The sequence below is a fragment of the Lotus japonicus genome, chromosome 1, assembly GCF_012489685.1.
Source record: "Lotus japonicus ecotype B-129 chromosome 1, LjGifu_v1.2".
Taxonomy (NCBI): Eukaryota; Viridiplantae; Streptophyta; class Magnoliopsida; order Fabales; family Fabaceae; genus Lotus; species Lotus japonicus.
Genome location: NC_080041.1, coordinates 78,822,599 through 78,845,619, shown reverse-complemented (window position 1 = coordinate 78,845,619; position 23,021 = coordinate 78,822,599). Strand labels below are relative to the sequence as shown.

Here is a 23,021-nt window from a genome sequence, read left to right as displayed (position 1 = left end):
CACTTATCTTTTACCATTCACATTCACAATACAGAGATCCAAAACCTCATTCAAAAGGAAAAAGTCCACTTAGTTCGATATGGATCACAATTCACGAGCATAGTTACCACTAGCATAATCGGCCAGCTAATTGATCTTCTCTTACAAGTGTTACTGTTAAGACTAACAAAACATTCCATTATTCCACCCTACACATTTACAAAATTTCTTGATGCTTATCTACGATGACCATATGTAACGAATAACAATTATTTATATCTCACACACAAACCTGCTCCTTCTACTCAAGCTCTGAAGGACAATTGCAGTTCATTATTTCCCAAATGTCTAAGATGGCCATAATTTGATCTATCTACCTTTATGAAACCAAAGGTTAGCTCACAACAGCATCCAATAAGATTGTGATTGAGAACTCATGTAAACATTTGGCTCATACAATTATTAGATATCCCCAAATCTGACAGACAGTAGACTCATACAACAGACGTAATCCATGCATAAGCCATTTCATAACTACAACGCCTCTGCAGTACTGACTACCCCTCTCATCAACCTCCCAAAAGAATCACCATGAACAGCAGGTCCCAATAGAGAGAGACTCCTTTCCTTCTCACTCCCATTAAAACAGTACACAGGAGCCTGCCAATTCGGATCCTCAAGCACTGCACCAACCTCAAATGTCATCACGTGAGCAGTATACCCTGCACTCACCAACATAATGTCCAGAAACTTCAAATTTCAAATAATATCATTGAATTGATAAAAAAAACTGAAATAAAGTAACTCAAATCGGATGAACTATTTACTAATTGTTGCACCGTGAGATGAAAATACTTTTCTTTCCCTTTAGCATATTTGGTTTCACAGTTAAACCTTTCAGAATTACTTCTCTCCCCACAATAGCTTTTTCCCACAATCACAGCTTCCCCTAAGGTGAAAATCTACGTATAACCTATGTGTGTGATTGGATACACATTAAACGTAAAGTGAAAGTACTTTTTACTTAATCCATAGAGAGTATTCCGTTTGCACGGGTATCAACGAGTACCCTAACATACTCTAACTCATATTCATTAAGGGCGCTTTTGGATGAACATCTTAATTAAGGCGATAAACGCTTGTTGATTTGAGAAACTCATTGAGTTTAGTTGAAAATATGTTATAGGTAAAAATAAGTTCTTATTTATAAGCTAATCTGAACAGCTTATGAAAATAAACTCAAAACAACTTATAGGTAAGTCATAACTCATGAGCTAAACTCTCAAAAACACTTGCATAAGCGTTTGTAGTATAAGACAAGCTCAAATATGTTGTTCCAAACAGGGCCTAATTTGATTATTATTCCATTAACTTGTCAATAAACATAATAGAAATTTTACTCCAACTAAGGTAAGCAAAGATATGTCCTTTTCATATTACTCCTTTTCAATCTATCCCACTTTCAAGCATACATACTATAGCACAAACAAAACACCCAAAATGCTAAAATTATAAAATTTTAAAGAGCAAGGGTTTCAGAGCAAGCACAGAACCTGAGTAGAAGACCCACTTAACAGGTCTTCGAGTAAGCACATCCTCATAATACGTTATAAATTCAACTTTCTCCCAAACATTGCAGAGAAAATTATCAACTGTTTCCTGACCCAAATAGGTCGCACCGTCAAGCCAATTAGGGCGGAGAATCCCCACAGGGACGTCGAGAACCTCACAACTCTGGTCAGAAGGGTGGAGCGTGTAGACGAAGGAGGTGCCGTTGGTCCACTCAAGGTCGTAGGTGACGACGGGGTTGAGCTGGTCCTGGATGATGTTGAAGTTGCGGCCGTTGGGCCAGTCGTACCACAAGTCCAGTTTCTGGAGAGAGTCGCTTCTGTTCATGAACATCACCGAGTGGAACTGCTCCGGCCAATCGGCGGGAACTGGTGTCGCCGGGGTCAGTGAATTTGAAGATGAGAGGAGAAGAATGAGGAATGTGAATACAGAGAATGTGCGTTTCGTTGCAGCAATTGCAGAAGAAGCCATGGCTGTTTTGTTTTGCTCCTCGTGAAGGGGAAGGGAAATGAGATAAGAAGAGTGTAATGGTATTGTATTGTAAGGTCGAATTTCCAATTCAGGATTCAGGACACAGAACCTCGCAAAAAAAATATTACATGGAAAAATTAATTTAGCTGTGAATATAAGAAAATTCTAAAATGGATTTAATTTATATGCAATTCTTACACTAGAAAAAGTTGTATACGTGTGTCTAATCACATCTCTTCATTTTTTTATTTTTTAATATTTTAAAGTTCAAATTTAATTATGACATGACAAATTGATAGATTTTAATCGGATTGGATGAAAGTTAGTACATAGTAAAATCTGATTCTAATTGGAGGAGACCAAGCGTGACTACTATAGAACCAGTGAGGTTTGAGGACTCCTTGTTAAATACAAGTTTAAAATAATTTCGACTTAAAGAGTATGATTCGATTATGATGTATGGAAGTCGAATATATGAGAATTTGTATATATAAAATTGTTAAGTGTCAGGTGTGGTCGACAATTGTACTTTCGACCTAACATTTGTATTTCAAAATACAAGAAGACATGTTATTAAAAGCCAGGTATCAGGAATATGACGTAAGAAGGACACGTGCAAGACGAAAGGACACGTGTAAGACGAGAAGATGCCTAGAAGACACTTGTGATTGTCTCGTTAATTGACCGTTGGAAGACAGTTGTATTTTGGGTCTATAAATAGCAGATTTTTACATAGAATAGAGGTTCACGAATTTATCTACTCAAATGTACTCAAAACGCTTACAGTCGAACGCAATGACTACAAGCAAACTTAGAGGAAAAAAGTAGGGACTTCGTGCAACTCTTGTATTTTAAGATTCATTTGTTATACAAAAAATTTCAATATTTGTTCATTTACTTCAGTTGAATTTACTTGTTTCATTTACATTTCTTATCAAGTTTTCTTAGTTTTATCAGTTAATACTCAAGATATTTTCACCAAAGAACCCAAGAGGACTCGAATTCAGTCCCCAGATTGATCTTTAGATTCTCTGTTTGTTTTTACCAAAATTTGGTGTAAACATTCCTGCTACTTTATTTAAACACAATTCTACTCAAAATCATTTGAACAAAATCACGTTAATTCAAACATCACGTTTCTAACGGGATGTGAAACGGGCACTTAGTCTCACTCATCCCACTGACAATAAGTATGAAGTGAACTTTGATGCATCAATTTTGCAATCAAAGGATGTGGGTTTTGGTATGGTTGTGCGGGAAGCCTCTAGCCTAGTTATGTGTCATAAAAATGAGCCCTCCTTGGACGTCTCTCTTGCTAAGGCTTTGTCGTTTCGTTGGGCAATCAATCTCTCGCATCAACTTTGCTTCAAGATGGTCATGTTTAGACTATGATATAGCTCCTTGTTCAACGTTTGGAGGCGTTGTAAATCGTAAACTTCTAGCCAGCTCTTTCTTATATTGTGATCCTTCTTGTGAGGCGTAATGCGAATGCGGCAGCAGATTTCTTATTGCTTGGTTTTTTACAATTTTCCTTCAGATGATGGAATTCCTATGTGGGGGGGGGGGGGGGGACTGGGGTAATAGGACCAAAGTACCGGGGAGAATCTCAACCTTGGCTCGGGTTAGCAGGAGAAAGATGGGCTAAACTTCCTTGGACACATGACATTGTTTATATTCAATGTTTTTTGTGCATAAACACAATGACAATGTTTATATTCAGATCATGGGGTTAGGTCATCAGTTCAACTTTTTGAATGTGGCTTGAATGTGGCAAAGGACTGAGTGCATGTTTGGTTTCACGTTGGACTTTAAAATCACATTAAACCAAAAGCTACAACGTGGAGAAGAATCACGTTAAACTATAAGCTACAACGTAGAGCTTCTCCGCTAACGCGTTTTGGAGTGTGCCCCGATACACATCCAAACATGCACTGAGCCAAAGATCAGGTCAACTAAGTTCCACCCGAACTGTGACCAGAAGAAAAACTACAACATATTTTCCATGGCCAATAGGAAAAAAAATTACAACATAATAGTAAGTCATCACTAAACAATGAATTATACACAATATAGATAAAGATTCCCAGAAAATCATAATCGTTTTATAGTTTTTCCCGCTTTTACAGATCTCTTATACCAAATACAAACCTTTCAGCAGCAGTTACCCAGCCCTTATTTTAGTTAGTTATAAATGGTGGACCAGATTTAATTCATTGTTATAGAATACAGATGACAAGATCATACACTCTCAAGCTACTGATTTCCAGTTACAGGACCACCCGGCCCTTTCTTAATATCATCCCAGCCTCGCACCCATGGCTGCCCAGGCATTGCTCTTACTTCAGGAGCAGCATGACTATCAAGGTTTTTCATTAATTTTTCCTTGATTGCAGCAAAGACCTAAGCAGCAGATGACTGGCTTGCATGAGAATTGTACCCAAAGAAAAATAAAACCAACCAAATAATAAAACTGGAATTTCATTGTTTAAATAATACTAAAATGAAACTCACTGGGTTTGCACTAATTGATTCTGGGGGTTGCTCCTGTCCTGATAGCCACTTCCATAAATCTGGATTTTCCTGAAGACCAGAAATAGAAATTTGAATTAACTCATGTCAATAAAAAAAACTGCCTCAAACTCTTAGTGTGTTTGGATACTAGTTGAGTGAACTTAAAGGACTTTCAACTCAATCTATAAGAGTTTTGTTTACTTTTTATCTCAAAATAAGTGTTAACGTCCGTTTGCACTGGTGCTAACTGGTATCCAATCATCACCTTAGCATCTAGTTGCTATCTCATATTTTCATTTTCACTCAGAACATGGCAAAGTAAATCCTTTAAAGACAACATGGCAAAGAGTCAGTTCTAGTTTGGACCAGAGTTATGGAGTTTATAAGCTCCAGTTGCGCTAATTGTGATGTACTCTGAAGAACTAGCAATGATGCAAATCGTCATTTCATTCTCCTTCACAACACACATCTAAAGAGTGGAAGGTGCTTCATTTTCCATCCAAAAGACTATAAACCTCCTTGAGGTGGTTGATATCAATGGTTAACAAGCAAAAATAACCTGAATTCAATGCTTCACTTGGAGTTTATTATTTAAACTTATCTTATAGTATAGGCGCTTATGCAAGTTCTTGGAGAGCTTGTGTAAATAGCTTGTGGCCTACCTATAAGCTGTTTTGAGCTTATTTTCATAAATTGTTCAAATTAACTTATGAATAAGAGCTTATGCTTTAACCGTAACCTATCTTCAACTTATTTCAACAAGTTTCTCAAATTAGCTTATGAATAAGCGCTTATGGGATAAACGCTTATCACCATAAGCGCTTAATTAAGTTACTTACCCAAACGCACTCGTTCTTATAAAATTGACACCTTTCATTTACCTCTATTATGAAATATCTAGCTATCATCTTCCATGCCTACCTAAAGAAGCTTCTTCTCTCTTACGAACTCAAGTCAATTGAGTCACTTCATCCCTCTAACAAGTTAAAATGAAACTTGTCCTACAGCTACTAGCCATATAACCAACCAATACAAGCTCAATTCCAAATGAAGGAACAGAGAAATCAGGCGAAAAAATGAAAGGGGGCACATTCATTATCAAAGAATAATAAAAATTACCAGGTCAAGAACATGAATGAGAGATTTGATTCGATTTTCATCCAATGAGTGAATATTGTCCTCAACCCATTTGCCAAGAACCAGGTCAAGTTCCAGGAACCCTCGTTGTTTGCTTCTATACAATAACCTATTCGTTTATTCACCAATCAAACAAAAAATTACTCAACCTTACCCTAGAATACAAATCAAAACAAAATTGGGGAAAAAGCCAAAAACAAGATGGAACCTGTTCAACGAGCGCCTTTTGGATTCTTCTGTGGACAAATCAATTTCGTAAGATTGAGGGTATGAGGTGAAGGGGGAAATCTTGGAATAGCCATAAAGTGGTCTGCAAAAAAGAACAAAACCCTTTTGTTTAGATATCAATGAAAGGGGAAAGAAAAGGTGAATGGATGAAGATGAAGTGCAGATGAAACCTTGATGTGAGGGGGGTTGTGGAGGCGGTGATGTTGCGTTTGTTAGCGTTGATGACTCTGTGGATGTTGATCGCGGCTCTTCTCAGACTCGCCATTGGAACCTCTGGTTGTTGTTTTCTGTGTGTTTGGGTGGGAAATGAACACGAAGGCTGAAAATGGTTTGGAAGAGGGAAATTCTGACGTGTTTGGTACGCCGAATAGATGACGACGTCTTTGGTGGGTCAGTTAAACATGGTGCAATCACTATTTCACATGATAATTACAAAATTGTCCATTCTTTCTTTTTACTTTACATCCTTCTCCTTTTCTTGCACCACCTCTCCCCTCACCTGAAACGAAATCAGACCCATGTGAACATCAACAGCAATTGGATTTTCAAGGTTTTCGACTCAATATGTCATATCAATTTGGCAAAATTTTCAATCTTTCTCCTTCTACCACTAATTCACCACTTCCTTCAAGGTTTGCTCAATTTTTCCAGATCCATCACCTTTTCTAGGCTATCAATTGCATATTCTTAATTTGAGAATTAGGGTTGTGTTCTGCTCTGTTTATCCTCGCCGCCTACGACCTTTGCTCCCGCCGCCGCCTCTTCCTCTCCCACCTCCCCTTTGATCCCTCCGAACTACCACCCCATCCACCATCGCACTGAGACCTTTTTATTGTTCATCTGCACTGCACTCAAAATTTTGAGGGAGGAGATATGGAACCAAGATTTACTCATGTTCATAAGGCTCAACAAAGAAAAGGAGAAATTCGTTGAAGGAATCTGGAAATATAAGATCTGGAAGTTTTTGTGGTTACGAATCTATGAAGGAGTACATCTGGTCCCGTTGTGCGGTGGTGGTGGTGGCCGGTCGGAGGTGAGGGGCGGAGGAGAGAGCTGTTGAGGGGAATTGGGTTTGGGGCCCTCCCTATGGGGCTCCGCGCCCCACCTGTTTTTTTTAAACCCAAAAATGCCCTACGGAATTTAAACTTCCGTATTCACTAAAATAGAATACGGAAGTTAATCTGACAGACATCACCTTTTCCACCATTACTCCTCCCTCCACCAACCCCTACACCATTACTCCTCTGTCACCAACCCCTCACCAGCCCCCTTAACCCCCTCAATTCCTCCAGACCACCCTCTCTCTCACCCTCTCCTACCTCACTTTCATTCTTCCTACCATCACCACCAACTCCTTCATTAGCAAGCTCTCCACCATTGGATGCAACAAGATAGCATTTGAGGTAAGTGTTGTTGGTTGTTTGTTGTTATGTTGTAAGTTTAAGTAGTTGAAGTGGTTAGATTAAGTAGTTTAAGTAGTTCGATTAAGTAGTTTAAGTAGTTAGGGGGATGATTTTTTGAATTCTGAGACGTGATAAAATACGGAATATAAAGTTTCGTAGTCAATACGGAAATTGATATTCCGTATTTAATATGGATTGTAAAATTCCGTATTCACTACGGATTCTAAAGTTTCGTATCCAATATGGATAATAAAGTTCTGTATTCTCTTCCAGGGATGACAGAATCATTTTTCTTTCGTGAATCACAATCGATTGAAGTTGGATTGCACAATGGTCAACCTGAAGAGGCCACTACAGAGGTGCCACCACCAGCATTTGTACCCCCGTGTATAAGTATAGATGTCTCGCATTTATTTGCAACTGATCAGGTATTCTTTGAACAGATTTTTGCATTGTTTTGAAAGTGTAATATATCAATTCTTATTATGTCTTGATCACCCTTGTTTATGCCTTGTTTGTGTGTGTCATTGAACAGATTTTCCCTACCCGTGATGATCTTATCAATTGGGTTCATGGAATTGCGATTGAAAATGGATATGTTGCGTTGATCACAAAGTCAGATAGCGGTGGGAATGGAAGCAGAAAAGCTTATGTCATGTTGGGGTGCGAGAAGCATGGTAAGTATGTTCCCTACAGAGACCTTGACCTTGTTCAAGGAACCGGAACACAAAAGACAGATTGACCTTTTAGACTAAAAGGACGACCTATGAAAAATGGCATAGATAGAGATTGGCGGCTAAAGGTGATGGAAGGTATACACAACCATGAACCAGCTAGGTCACTACTTGGCCACAATTTTGTTGGTCGTCTAAATTCCGAAGAGAAGGAGCAAGTGGAAAAAATGACAAAGAGTTGGGTTCCACCGAGAAAGATGCTGTTGACTTTGAAGGAAAACAATCCTTTAAACTTGACTATCATATCTCAGATTTATGGTGCTTGCAAGAGGTTAAGAAAATCCCTCCGCGGGTCATTGACAGAAATGCAACACTTGTTGAAGAAGTTGGACGGTGACAAGTACGTCCACTTTGAAAGACATGAGCCTGGATCGGAAGTCATTAGAGATGTATTTTGGGCTCATCCAAATGCTATCAAACTGTTCAACGCATTCCCGTATGTAGTGATTATGGATTGCACATACAAGACAAACAAATATAAAATTCCCTTGCTTGAGATTGTTGGACTGACTTCCACAGATAAGACATACTCCATAGCCTTTTGCTACATTGTTAATGAGGGCACAAATGACTACGTTTGGGCACTGGAGTGTATGAAGTCTCTATTAGCTGATCAAGCCATGTTGCCTAAGGTGATTGTTACTGACAGGGATCTTGCCTTATTGAGTGCTGCTAAGCAAAGCCTTCCCAACACTACCCATTTATTATGCTTGTGACACATCAACAAGTGTGTTTTGGCAAAGTGCAAACTCTATGTTGGCACAGATGATTTTGCTGAATTGGTTATGGGGAAGTGGGCAGAGGTGGTGGATGCTGCAACAGTTGAAGAATTTGAAGTTAAATGGATGCAATTGTTTAATATGTGCAAGGACAAATACAACAACTTTACCTCCTATTGTTCTACTATATGGTTGGTCCACAAGGAGAAATTTTCCAAGGCATGGACAAATCATGTGATGCACTTTGGAACAACAACAAGTAACAGGTACAAAAATTGTATGAGCTTAATTTATGCCTTGTTATATGTTTTTCATTTGATAGATTGTTTACAGTGGAGAGTTAATAAGATATCTATTTGTTGTTTGCAGGGCTGAGGGTGCACATGCCAGTTTGAAGAAGATGTTGTGGGATTGCAAGGGTGACCTGGCCACTTCCTGGGATGCGTCGCATAGTTTGACATGTAATCGACATACTGAAATATTAGCATGGTTTGAGCGCAGTATTCACAGAATTGATCACATTTTCATGTGCCCATTTTACACAAATATTAGAGGATTTGTGTCAAACAAATGCCTGCAGCTCCTTGATGCTGAACATATAAGAATGAAGTCCTACGGCGGATTCGATTGCTTGTTGAGAGAGACTCATGGACTACCTTGCGGTTGTGAACTTGCAGGTCACCGGTCAACCACTCTCTTGTCAATTAATTCTATTTGTTATTGAAAGAAACACTTTTGCGAACTTGCAGGTTATGAAAGAATTCCATATGAGGCAATTCATCCATTCTGGAAGAGACTGAGTTGGGAGCATGTACCTGAACCTGTTGCAGATACTATCAGCAACCATATTTGCGGCATGAACCATGGAGATATGCAACCAGAAGTTGAGGCATTGACACATTATTTCAGTTCTTTGGATACTGGAGGGCAGAGTATGGTAAGGAGGAAGCTTCAAGCGATCTATTGTCCTGAAAGCAGTTCACTTTGTACTCCTGAGGTTCAGATAAGGTCCAAGCGCACTCTTAAGGCGAATGAGAGAAAACCACACAAGGTTAAAGCAATAGGATCCTTGACTCGTGATCCTTCAGGTTTTGAACATGTTGAAAGGGAGATCAAAGAGGCAAAGAAGGCTTCACAACCACCAAAGAAGAAGAAGCGTGTGAAGAAGTCTGATACAAGCTATTTCATGGGTAATTTTCCATCCTTTTTCCACCCATATATACACACAGTTCAGAATGTTGAGGATGATGGTAACTGTGGCTATAGAGCCATTGCTGCATTACTAGGACTACCATCAGGTGAGGAAAGTTGGTCATGGGTTAGGGCAGCGTTGATAGAAGAACTTGAACGACACAGAGGGTTGTGTGATGAAATGTGGTCCAGACATGTGGTTAATGCCTTACATTCCCGACTCACTCTTCCTCCTGGTCATCCGGCTACCGAGGATAAATGGATGAAACTGTCAGAGATGGGATACCTTGTAGCAACCAGGTTCCAAGTGGTTTTCATATCCATCTCCTCCAAGAGTTGTTGGTCATACCTTCCACTAAGAAGAGAAGGTCCACCGGATGTACATCATGTTATAGCTGTTGGTCATGTGATAAATCACTTTGTACATGTATTTTTTGATTGAGTACACTAATATCCAATTGGTGAATTAATTTGTTGTTTTTGCAAGTTATCTAATTTTATTGTTATTCTCCATAATGTAGCTTCATCTAACTCCTGGACATTCTATGCCGCCAATTGCTCTCCAGTGGGAACGGTATGTTGATCCTACATCAGTAAGCTGGTGCGTCCCATATGATGCACGTTTACGCAGGTTCACATCAGAATTCGAAGCTTGGCTTGTTACTTTTGGTGTTCCTCTTAGTCATCAAAGCTATGTAGACATCACCTCAGATTGATACCACACTTTGTGTAATATTCATTTGTAAACGCTCTGTAATATTAATCTGATGGGCCTTCCCCTTATGTTGTTCATTTGCTGCTTTTAATAATATTAATTTGATGATCATTGTTATATTGATGGGCCTTATTATTTTGATGGACATTTTATATTAAACAGCAGTTGATTGAAACAGCATCAGGGATAATTAACATAGACAACCTGACATTTTCATCAGAGTCCTGTCATTTCCAACCACTCCATCATCAGAGTCCTGTCATTTCCAACTACTCCATCATCAGAGTCTTGTCATTTTCATCCACTAAATGACGAACTTGAAACCTGACATTACTCTCTACCACCAACTTACCCCAACCACACTTGTACTATCCACCAAACACCATAAATCTTTTGACCATTCTTCTATAAATCTCTCTGGTTTCTCTATTCTTCTTCTTCATCCTTTTCTTCCTGTCTTGCAACGAAGATAAAAAAACATACAATGGAACAGGACCTGAATGCATTCGTCCGCCCTTGCAAACGTCAAGGCAACACTCCTAGCACCTCTCGTCCTCTCATTCCTGGCCCAGCTGGCGCCGTCCAGGCTGCCATGTATGCCCGTAGATCCAACAATAACACACTACTCATTCCGACCCAAGAAATTGTGAGGCGTACGCTCGAAGACAGATCAACCGAAACTGATCCTGATTTCAATTCAAATGCTTGGCTTTCAGCCCTGCAATTGGTGGAATCTGCCACTCCGATGGGCACAATCACAACGAATGTTGAGAGAGTAGAGAGTGTTGTTGCTGTTATTAAATCATGCACTCCCAATGGTTTCGGAGATGCCAAAGTTACCCTCAAGGTATTTCCTCGCTTTTGTCCAGCTTCTTTAACTGTACATTTTTTGCCTCCTTTTCTCTCACGATTGCATCGATTTAGGACCCTACGGGCACCGTTGACGCTAGCATCCATCGCAAGGCCTTCACTGGCGGCGAATTTGGGAATGCCATAACTGTTGGATCTGTTCTCGTTCTCCAAAAGGTCTATCATCTATTACCTAAACATTAATCTTGCTTCCTTTGAACAAGTACGCATGGTGGGTTTTAAATCTGCAATTTACTTGCAGGTTGCTGTGTTTGCACTGAGTAAATTTGTTCGTTATCTGAATATAACGTTGCCCAACGTAGTCAAAGTATTTCCACAGGATAACGGACCCTACGACTTCATCGATATCACTGAGGATTAATTTTGTTTTCGTGTTGCTTCTGAATAATTTCGTGTACCCTTTGAACTGCTTGCCATGGATTATTTATGTTACTTATCCTGCCTTTGATTATTTACGGTGTAGTTATACAGGTTTTTTTCAATATAAGAGTCTAAATATAATTAGTGGAAATAGAAAGCATGATTAATATAAAGAGAGTCATAATACAAAGAGTCACATGTCATAATATAAAAATACACAAAAAATATACAAATATACAGTCAATCACTCGCCCCGACCCCTACCGGCCCCCCTACGACCTCTAGGTCCATGGGCTCTGCCTCCACGAGCACCCTCTACAGGAGCACCCTCTTCACGGGCTCTGCCTCCACGCGCTCTGCCTCCACGCGCTCTGCCTCCCACAGCTCCAGCTCCTCAGACAGCAGCAAAGGCTACTCCCTGGGTACCAATGAAGGCGCTGGATAGCGCCCTCTCAGTGAGGGATCGGGCATGCGTGCCCACTGCAAGAGCATCTGGCACCTCCAGTGACTGCTCCAACAAGTCCACGACCCGACGCACAACCGTCTGCAAAAATAATGTACATACATGTTTAGTTACAAATAAAATATCATGAACAAAAAATCACAATTGAATGGAAAATAAAATTCAAATTACCACAGCACTGAACTCCTCCCTCCTATCATCAGGGATGATGAACCGATGAGACACACCGCTATACCACCTCATGTAATCCTCCACAGCCTCTCCCGAATAAGTAGCAGGGATCCCCTGAGGGCGCAGGTGCGGCACAAAGTTAGCATAGGCAGCATCTGCGGTCTCAGCAAGGGACCCAGTCGTCTGGATCTCAGAGGGGTGTCGAGGGACATCCTGTGTGTAGCCAAACTGGCGCAGAACCCTCTCTGGTAGATGTCGTCGAACAGCACGACCAAATGGCGTACGGATGTAGCCAGAATATATGGCCCTCGGATCCTGTGGTCGATGAGCCCGATGGTCCTCAAATGGGGTCCATATAATGTCATCCACCGTCAGCTCATCGAGCATGACTCGCCTCTCATCGAGGCCTGCATGCCCGACCCGGGACGTAACCCACCGCCGCGCCCTAGGCTGGTCCTGCAAGTAGTCCGGATCCGCCCTCCGGATAATGACGCGGTCAGAAAGGTACTCGTAGGCCCATCCTAGCAGGAGCGAGCTGAAACCTCCCATCTGGGCCGTCCCCCTCCTGGACGCTCGATCAAGCTGGTCGTACAACGTAGCGAGCGCAATCGCGCCCCACGCGTACTCGGACACTCGACCAAGATCCTGCAACATCTCTATCCAGTACACGGTCGTGTGGTAGCCTCCGCTCTTGCTAGCAAAGAGCGTCGCGCCTAGCTGGTTCACCAGCCAAATCCGCGCAGCATCCTCGTATCGGTGATCTACAATGAAATGAATTGAGTTAACAGTTTATAACAATACAATTTAATCAAGTAATAATTAATACATACCCTCCAACGCAGCATCATACAGGGTCTTCAAGACCCCAAAGCGAATAGTATGGCTCCTGTTCGTATCAAACTCAGCATGATAACGAACAGCAGATCCTCCCATCAACTCAGCACAGAGCGCTGCACACTCGTCCCTCTCCCCCCTCCCATGCGTATAGAACCTCGACCCCATGGGGAGATGGAGAAGAGCCGACACGTCGTCCAGGGTGATAGTCATCTCCCCGAACGACATGTGGAAGCTACTAGTCTCCTCATGCCATCGCTCCACAAGGGCCAAAATGAGGCTTGCATCTGTCTCCGGGTAGCTGCATCAGGGTAGCTGATGAAGACCCGTCTGCTCAATCAACTCTCGAACCCGCCTGTGACTGTCTGAATCACCATCACAAGCAAGGTTCCAAACCTTCCCCCCAGCTGTGGCCACCTTCAAGTGTCGACGGTCCGCATACCGCTCGTCTGTGCGTAGGAGTGCATGCCACGTCCAGGGAGCCTTGTGATCAGCATAATGCGTGAGAAGCGACAGCTCAACAAGCCCCCCCGGAAACGGCGGCAACCTCTGGATCAGGTCCTCCTGGCCACCCTGTGCCTCTGGCACGACATCAGCATCAACATCAGGAGGAGGAATACAATCCTCGTCGGATGACTCCTCGCCGGATGACTCCTCGCCTGATGACTCCTCGCCTGGTGACTCATGGCGAGATAACTCAACCATGGGAGACGGCGGAGTAGGAACTGGATCAGTAGGGTCAACTGGAGCCGAAGACTCTACCATGGGCGACTGCATAGAATCAACTGGAGCTGAAGCCTCCACCGCCTGAGAGGTTGCAGCATGATCGCCGCGCCAGCTAGAAGCATGTAAGCGCCGGTGTCTATCCTCAGTAGCCCCCACATCCTCACTAGCTCGAGACCTCTTTCTGTTCTTCATTCTCACTATATATTCAGAGCAAACATTTTCTAAATAAATTCAATAAATAAATTATAGTCTCTCAATTACTAAATCTCTCAGTTAAATCTCTAAATAAATTCACTAAATAATTCACTATCTTAATTATCAATTTAAAAACATTTTCTAAATTAATCAAGCTAATTATATTTTTGCTTAAAGACTAAATAGACCCCAAATACGGAAAATGAAGTTCCATATCGAATACGGAAAATGATGTTCCATATCGAATACGGAAAATCATTTTCCGTATTGAACCTGAACCTCCATTAACACCATTGCTGAATCGGAACTCGCCCCAAAGCCAATTTATACCATTTCAGCCAACATAACCTCTACCTAAGCATCAATCGACTACCCTAGGGTTGAAAGATTCACATAATTTCAAGTTAAATGGTGAAAATACAAACTTACTTACCTCTAGTTTTCAATGCAATGAATGGGGAGAATGGGTTTGATGAATAGCTTTGATGGAGATGATGGAACCCTTTCCAGATGATGATTGAAGCAAGGAGAGCGTCGGTCTCGAAGATTGAAGAGCAAGGGTTGAGAATGGGGAGAATGGGTTTGGAGAGCGCTGAAATGGGTTTGAAAAAACTCATGTCGTTTACATACTAATATAATACGGAAATTTATCTTCCGGATTGAATACGAAATTTAATTTTCTGTATTCTATTAAAGGGGAGCTTTCCAGTAATTTCCCCACTTTAAGTGGGGCGCGGAGCCTCATAGGGGGGGCCCCAAACCCAATTCCCGCTGTTGAGGATGGTGGTAGATTGATATTGGGGTAAAGGACATTTTAATAAATTCAAGATTCAACCAAAATTAATCTCAACCATTTAATTTTAAACTATTATATCTGATGGTTGTCATTCAACTGAACCACCGTGGTACAGTTTACTGAAGACAAGATGAGGAAAATATAGATGAATATAAGATAAAATACAAAATAACACTTAAATTAATTAATGAATAATGTCTTATAAGCATCTCTATTTCACGTTCATCTTGATAAATATGAAGAGAACCGAGAGAAATTAGTAATACACAAAAATAAGAAATGAATAAAAACGAGATGCGAGAGAAATAAAATTGTTATTAAATCATTAATCTTAAATTTATAATTTTTATTTAAAATATGAATTTATTTTTTAAGCACCCTCCATGAAAAATAACAAAATCCAGAGTCACCCAATTGGTTTTTCACATCAAACACTAAAAGATAAGTTTTTGAATTTTAATTTTCGTTCATAGTCGGAGTAGTGTTGCAAAAATACTGAGAAAAAAAGGCAATTTCTTTGGTACACATTACGATTAATATTGGGAATTTTTACAAACAGTAAAATCAAAAACTGGTCAAAAACCACATTTAACACCTCTAAAGAATTTTCCCGCCATAAACACATAAGTCCCTCTGCCGATCTAGCAGAATGTGCCTCACATGACGCATGTGCAAACCTGGAGTCCATGACTCTATAATACGACGCAGTTGTTCATTTAACTTTGTCTCCTGCAACAACAAAAGCTCTGTCTTCCACAACAAAACAATCTTCTTCACTGCCTCTCGTTTCGTTGATCCTCCCAAACCACGTACATTCCAAGTGAGCCAAAGACTAGACATGTCAACTGAGATGTGGATGATTTATACGAATTTGAGCCTCCAAACCCTTGATCATCAAGGCCTCTAAACCTCTTGGCTTCAAACCCAATTGTTTTCCAACCAACCAAGTTCGCTGCGCGTACGTCGTAACACCATCTCCCCCTTGAACTGGTTCTAAAAAATCAAAAGGTAGTGGTTTTGGCTTATTTTTGCTACCTTTTGGCTGTCCCCGTTGAGAACTTTTCGTGGAAAAGTATGTTTGAGGAGAGATCACCACCTCAAGAGCCATCGAAGAAGGAGAAGCACAACATGTGTAAGAGGCAAAGAGGACGAGTTCTAAGCCACACCAGAAGTTTCGGAGCCACACACAGGTGAGGACGAAAATTCGACCCTTGTTCTTTCTTGTTGCCTTACAATTTGATGCGCAAAAGTATGGACAAAAGCAGAGACACTATCACGCAAAACATAGGCTGAATTATATAGTGTCAACATCATGACAATTAGACACCTAACCTTTGGAATGTTGGTGCTTGCTGCAACCATCCTAATTTTAGGAAACCTGACAGGCATCTCAGCACAATTTGAATGCAAAGGCGACTTAGGAGCCATAGCTTCTCAATGTCAAGAGTACACTGGAATTTTTGGGCCAATAATTCCACCATCAAAAGCATGTTGTGAGGTCATAAATGATGCTGATATCCCTTGCCTCTGCAAATATGTTACAAAGGATATTGAGAGTGTGATAAATGTCAAGAAAGCCATCTATGTGTTCAAGACTTGTGGAGCCAAAGTTCCTGCTGGAACTAAATGTGGAAGTAAGCTTTCAAATCCTCTTGTTTGATATTATGTATGCATGTGAATATACTATTTGCCCTTCCAACAGAGTAATAACGTACATGTTAAATCTTTCATATATATATTTTATTTCAATTTCTTGTATATATGATCTTAATATTAAGATCTCTAATATTGTTAATCACATTGCTTATTCAGGTTATATTGTTCCTCATCCTCATCATCATCATCATCATCATCATCATCATCATCATCATCATCATCATCATCATCATCATCATCACCATCATCATCATCATCATCATCATCATTCTCCTGCTCCTGCCCCTTCTCCAATGATATGAACTACATCATTCAAGACGCATGCAGCTTTTACTACCTCGCCACCTGCCTATATCATAGCCATATAAACATACATGGCATGTCTCTTTATTCATTTGTTTTTCCTCTTTTGGTTTGTAATTACACGGTTTGACTTAAGTAAAATCAATAAGAAATATTAAAGACTAATTTTCTTTATGTGTTTCTTTCTCTTGGATTCATTTGAATTACTTTATATTTTCCATATCTAAATATGATTCTTCATCTTAAAATGAAATTGTCACTTATCTATATGACCAAACTAATGAAATCACCAAACTAAACATAATATTTCTATGCTGACAAGTTTATTTGCAATATTTTAAAATGGTAATTTTTAATGTTTAACATTTATTATTTATATATTTAAATATTTAAAGAATATATTTAAAAAAGAGAGAAGGACCAAAAATGATAAAAGAGAAATTCAAAGGACTAAAATTGATGTAAAAATTAAACCTGAATAACTATATTGACTAGGATTTCAAGGTGACCTGATGATTGGATAACACTACCACAAAAAGTGAGATGGGCAGCGCCTTTGCAGCAGCGGTTCATATTAACTGCTGCCCAAGTGTTTTAAAAATGAAAAAAAATAATAAAGTTAAGTATCTCATAAAGGAAACGCTACTAAACTTAAATTTTTCGGTGCAAGGCACCGGTTCGGGAAACTGCTACCCAAAAGTTTTTTTTTTTGGCTCAAATTCACAAACAGTGACATACTTTTTCCCCTTCCCCCTCTATTGTTCTCTCACGACTCACTCTCTCACTCTCGCTTGCCATTCTCGATCCCACGTCTCACACCCCAAACCCTAACCGTTCTTGCCGAAACCCTCACCACAGAAGCCCAAACCCCAACTTTTTCCCCTTCCCCCTCTATACGGTTCTCCATTCATCTGGCCGTCGGGCAGCGATAGTGGGCTCTTGCCACAGAAGCCCTTGTTCAGGCCATGGCAGCTCTGGTTCTGGACGAAGAGCTTGCTCAGGGGAGCTCCGGTTCTGGACGAAGTTGCGGACTCTCATGGTAGTTCTTGCTCAGGCCATTCGAGGGTTTCACTATCCCTTTCTTGAGAAACCCTTATTCTCTTCCTTTGCCTTCAACTAGATTATAAGTGTCCATCTCCTCTGATTTTGATTTCATTTCGTTTTGGCTTTCGTTAGGTTTGGACGCGACGACGAGGAGTTGACGGCGCCGAAGACCGTTCTGTATGACCGTTAGATTAGGGTTTGGGGAGCAGACGCTCAAAGAAGGTCCCTTCTTTTTATTTCCTGAAATGTTTTGTGCCTGATTTGCTTTTGTTACTTTACTATTTTGACCTAATTAAATTCTACTATTTTTTATATTTCTCAGCTATAGTTCAAGGGGTACACAACTTCTGAACATGTTCAGGAGGATATTAGCCAACTCGACTTGTCTTTAAGGCTTTGAAATTTGAATGAGACTTGAAAACTCTTATCTAGGGTGGGGGAGTGCAATTTGAAGAGTGACACTTCTTAGAAGATGTGGAAGTGCCACTCTGCCACTTTTTCTTAAGAAGGTAAAGGAAGCTGAGTTTCAGGTTACATAGGTTGCTGCTATATTGATGATTGTTGTTATCTTTATGGTTTACTTTGGATGTTTTTTGTACTGTAACTTGTTAGCAAGTTGTAAGCAAGGTTGGATATATATTTTTGAAATATGAGATATTTTAGAAAGAAAGTTTGTTGAAATTGGAGAAATTGAAGGGCCACAGCAGGTGGTGTAAGTGTGTAACTCTTATCAGAAACCTCTGCAGGCTACTACTCCTATAGGATGTGACTTAGATTAACAATTCCATGCAAAATTTTAGGGATTTCCATGACATATTGCTTGTTAATATTATAGCATGAACAAGAAGCACAATTGAAAATTTCCATCAGAGCATGTTTCAAGACAGTATGAATGTGTTTTTGAACAATTATGATCTCTTGTGCCATTCGAGTGGATGTATTTTTAGTCAATTTAAACACAAATACAAACACCCAGATAATTATGAAGTCATGCTGTAATGTCACTTACTCATATATGAGTTTAATTTTCCTTGTGAATTTTTTGCAGCAAGTTCCACTTAAAACACCTTCTGTCAGTGCACCCTTATAAGTTATACTGTTATAACATGCATACCAAATATGGTTTCTGATAGTTTTTCACATGGTATTGGGGTTTACATTATTTTTGTTTGTAACAACTATCAAATGAATTGTGATTGGAACTTGGAAGTTCTAAATTATATGCATTAGAGGATTGTTTTACCAACCACCACTAATTTCATTTTAATGCATTTTTCTTCCTTGGCAGAGAAAATAGGACGAAGCTATCAAATGAAATGTAAGATATTCATCGTTTGAGGTATATGTTACTCTTTACTATAGTAGTTGCATTTACTATTTAGTTTTGGGTCTTGACTAGTTTGCAATGTGGGATCAATGTGTTCTTTTTTTCATTGTCAGAACAGAAGCAAATAATATAACAATCTAATAGACATAAATATCAGATTATGAACTGAAGCCTTAAGGATGTTTGATCTACCTGATAGCCCTGCATTTACTCACATTGGATACATGTGGGTCTTGGGTTGATATCAATTCATAATTTTAATAATCTACAAGTTAGATGCTTTTTTATTGTCATATTCTTGGTGGTGTGTACAACAACACATATGATTTTCAGGCAGGATTCAGAATTACATAATTGTGTATGTTTTGCAAAAAGAAAGTGAACTTTCATGAAGCTCATACTAGATGTGGGATTAGTGTTGTTGTGCATGTTATTTTGTCTTTGTCCTCCATATGTTTTACAGTTTCCCTATGTGTGTTACTTATTTTACTTTACCTTAAGTGATATTTAGTTGACATCTTCATCTTCATGAGTATCACTTTATTTTTTGATGCAGAAGTATTATTGGTACCTTGGAGGGAACTTCACAGGAGAACATCAAAGATGTACTTTGCAATGAGAACTCTGGAAATTGTACAATTGTTTTAGTAAAATACATAGAATACGTGTTTTGAACTATGTTGAATTAGTGCTGAATTTATTCTTTTTGGATATCAGAATAGATCTGTTATTTTGGTGCACAATTTTTGTTTTGTTTCAGCCCAATTATATGGATATTGAGATTGGTTTCCTCCCCCTGCAGGCACAATCAAGTTTAATGTGGATGGGTCCTCGCGTGGTAACCCGGGTGCTAGTGGAGTCGGGGGATTCTGAGAGATGCAAATGGTCTCGTTGTGAGTTGTTTCTCATTAGCAGTGGGTTCTACTTGGGCTTATGTTGCTGAGATTAAGGCGATCCTTACTGCCCTTCTTTTCTGCAAAAAACATGGATTTCGTCATGTGATTGTGGAAAGTGATTCCACACTTGCCGTTGGTTGTGGAAGCGACCTCAACTCAATTGATCGCCTCATGATCGAAGTAGATTGTCTAGGTGTATTTCATGTCTTCATGGAAGGAAATATAGATGCAGATAATCTGGACAAACAAGGGTGTGACCGGCCTTCACCACTGTCGGAGTGTCTTTGTGCTGCCGTGAATCTCTCTTAGAGGCTGGAGGTTGAGGGTCTGTCTTGCAGCTGCCACCCTTCCCAGCTGCTGTTATGTTCTCTGTTTTATTTTGCTGCACTGTTATCTCTAGCTTTTGCTTTGCTACTGGTTCTGTTTTTTTCTTGTTATTGTGTTCTGTTTTGTTTAGTTTCTCTTCCTGTATCCTTCTGTTGCTTTTTGTGCGTGGGGTCTGAACTTTTACCCCAATGCTTTGTTTGTAATGGTGTTAGTCTTATTCAATAAATTTAGCTTTCTGAAAAAAATTATATGGATATTGAGTTGTTCTTTATTTTATTTTTGTTTTTACTGTTATGATTCATATTGGGTCTTTATCAAATGTTCATTTGGCCATATTCTGATTCATTAGGTTGCTGTTTAAAAAAATAGTTAGGCAGCGGTTCTGTGTTTTTTTTTCTAGTGTAAGGTAGCGGTTTTTTCCTTTATGCGTAGCGGTTGAAAACCGCTGCCCATCTGATACCATGCGTTGCGGTTCACAGAACCGCTGCCCATCTTTTAGCAACGCTCAGTTTAGCATCGCCCGTGGAACCGCTACCCAATGTGTAATGTAACCGCTACCCAAGCCCCTTTTTGTAGTAGTGTAAAAATATTTCAAAAGAGAAAACCTTTTTTTCAAAGACCATTTTAGATTTGAGTGTATAAGTCAATGACCAAAAACATATTTACCCCTATTAATATCATTAGATCAATTTTTAATTTTTTAAATTAAGTTTTAATTATTTAACATCTTCCAATGAATTTATTTAATATAATCTTAGTTTTTAATTTTTTTTATAGACTATAGATTAATTGTAATATTTTGAATTTTATTGATTTTTTTATAAAAGCAAAAGATATACTGCAGCAGATATAGCAACACTTGTGCAATTTTCCTAGCAAAAAATGAGTGTTTAGCGATCTATTGAGTTTGTTATTGATTAGGAGACTCATGTTGTGTTAAAGTCCTTGTTGCGAGTCGATGCTTTAATTAGGTGCGCCTTTTGTTTGGGAGTAAACATCTTATGTTTTCTTTTTTATTTGATTTGTTTTTTATTTGAAGCTTATCATCATCTTGCATAAAAATATATATAAAACGTTTCTTAAGAAATTAATCATATAATTGAAAATAAAAACTAAATTGATCACCATCAGTATAAGTATCTTAACTAACGCGCCAACCAACCAATTACTTAACTGAGACTTGTTGAATTAGGTTTGGAGCATTTATACTTCAAACCAGACAAATAGCCTATTTAGAACAATCACGTCACTTTTTAATTGTGTATTGTTAAATGCTCTTGTGAGTGCATGTTCGGGATTTATTTGATGACATGGTGCAAGCTTTGAAATTGCGTAAATTATAAGCTACATCTCAAAGCTTTTCCACCATATATGTGACATTAATGTGAAAAACACAAAAGTGAGTACACTATGAGTAACTCTTTCACATATTACACGATTTTGAGATAAATTAACACGAAACCAAACATTGGTAAAATGTGATAAGATTTGCTCGGTAAGAAATTACTTAAAGTTTTATATAAAAAGAAAAACTTTTCATTTTTTTTGTATTCGACATTTTAAAATTAAATGAATAACCCTAATTGAGACTTATTGAATTAGGCTTGTAACTTATCATTCTTCGAACCAATCAAATAGCTTGTTTTGAACAACCACAAGCAAGCTTCAAAATTAGTAAATTACAAGCTACATCACATAGCTTTTCCACCATATACACGATTTTAATGTGAAAAAACCCAAAAGTGCATATGCTTTGAGTAAACGTTTCACATATTACGCGATTCTGAGACAAACTAACACAAACCATACACAAGTAAAATGTGATAAGATTTGGTTGGTAAGCAATTACATCAATCAGAAAGAAAATAGTTTTCATTATTTTTATTGCTCTGTGTTCAACATTTAAAGTAATAATAATAATAATAATAATAATAATAATAACTACTCTAATCAGGGTTTCTTAAATTAGGTTTGTAGCATATCATACTTCAAACTAGTCAAGTACTCTGTTTAGAAGAACAACGCCACCTTTTAATTGTGTATTGTCATATGTTATTGTAAGTGCATGTATGAGTTATTCAGTAAAATTGTGCAAGTATCATAATAGCATAAACTAGAAGCTACATCTCGTAGCTTTTCCGCCGTATACTCGACTTTACGTGCAAAAACACAAAAGGAAATACATGCATTATGAATAGCTTTTACACATATTACGCGATTTTAAGAGAAACTAACACGCTACCAAGCATAGATAAAATGTGATAGACTGGATTGATTTGTACTATTTGCTTTTCTACTCCATAAGCAACTACGATTTTGAGAGAAACTAACACGCTACAAAGCATAGATAAAATGTGACAGACTAGTTTGGTTTGTACTGTTTGTTTTTCTACTCC

The 23,021-nt window shown here is 39.0% G+C and overlaps 3 protein-coding genes across 3 annotated transcripts; 1 reads left to right on the top strand and 2 right to left on the bottom strand.

Moving 5' to 3' along the window:
- Positions 1-156: 156 nt before the first annotated feature.
- Positions 157-2,141, bottom strand: LOC130716122 (uncharacterized protein At4g14100-like). The gene is made up of 2 exons (XM_057566322.1): positions 1,533-2,141; positions 157-701 (listed from the first exon to the last, which is right to left on the bottom strand). The coding sequence occupies exons 1-2, from the start codon at positions 2,017-2,019 to the stop codon at positions 514-516; spliced, it is 675 nt and encodes a 224-aa protein (XP_057422305.1). The 5' UTR covers positions 2,020-2,141; the 3' UTR covers positions 157-513.
- Positions 2,142-4,041: 1,900 nt separating this feature from the next.
- LOC130716081 (succinate dehydrogenase assembly factor 2, mitochondrial) lies at positions 4,042-6,260 on the bottom strand. The gene is made up of 5 exons (XM_057566272.1): positions 6,066-6,260; positions 5,876-5,977; positions 5,650-5,776; positions 4,531-4,599; positions 4,042-4,419 (listed from the first exon to the last, which is right to left on the bottom strand). The coding sequence occupies exons 1-5, from the start codon at positions 6,158-6,160 to the stop codon at positions 4,273-4,275; spliced, it is 540 nt and encodes a 179-aa protein (XP_057422255.1). The 5' UTR covers positions 6,161-6,260; the 3' UTR covers positions 4,042-4,272.
- Positions 6,261-16,322: 10,062 nt separating this feature from the next.
- LOC130732079 (uncharacterized) lies at positions 16,323-17,185 on the top strand. The gene is made up of 2 exons (XM_057584202.1): positions 16,323-16,706; positions 16,885-17,185. The coding sequence occupies exons 1-2, from the start codon at positions 16,385-16,387 to the stop codon at positions 17,028-17,030; spliced, it is 468 nt and encodes a 155-aa protein (XP_057440185.1). The 5' UTR covers positions 16,323-16,384; the 3' UTR covers positions 17,031-17,185.
- The last annotated feature ends 5,836 nt before the right edge of the window (positions 17,186-23,021 follow it).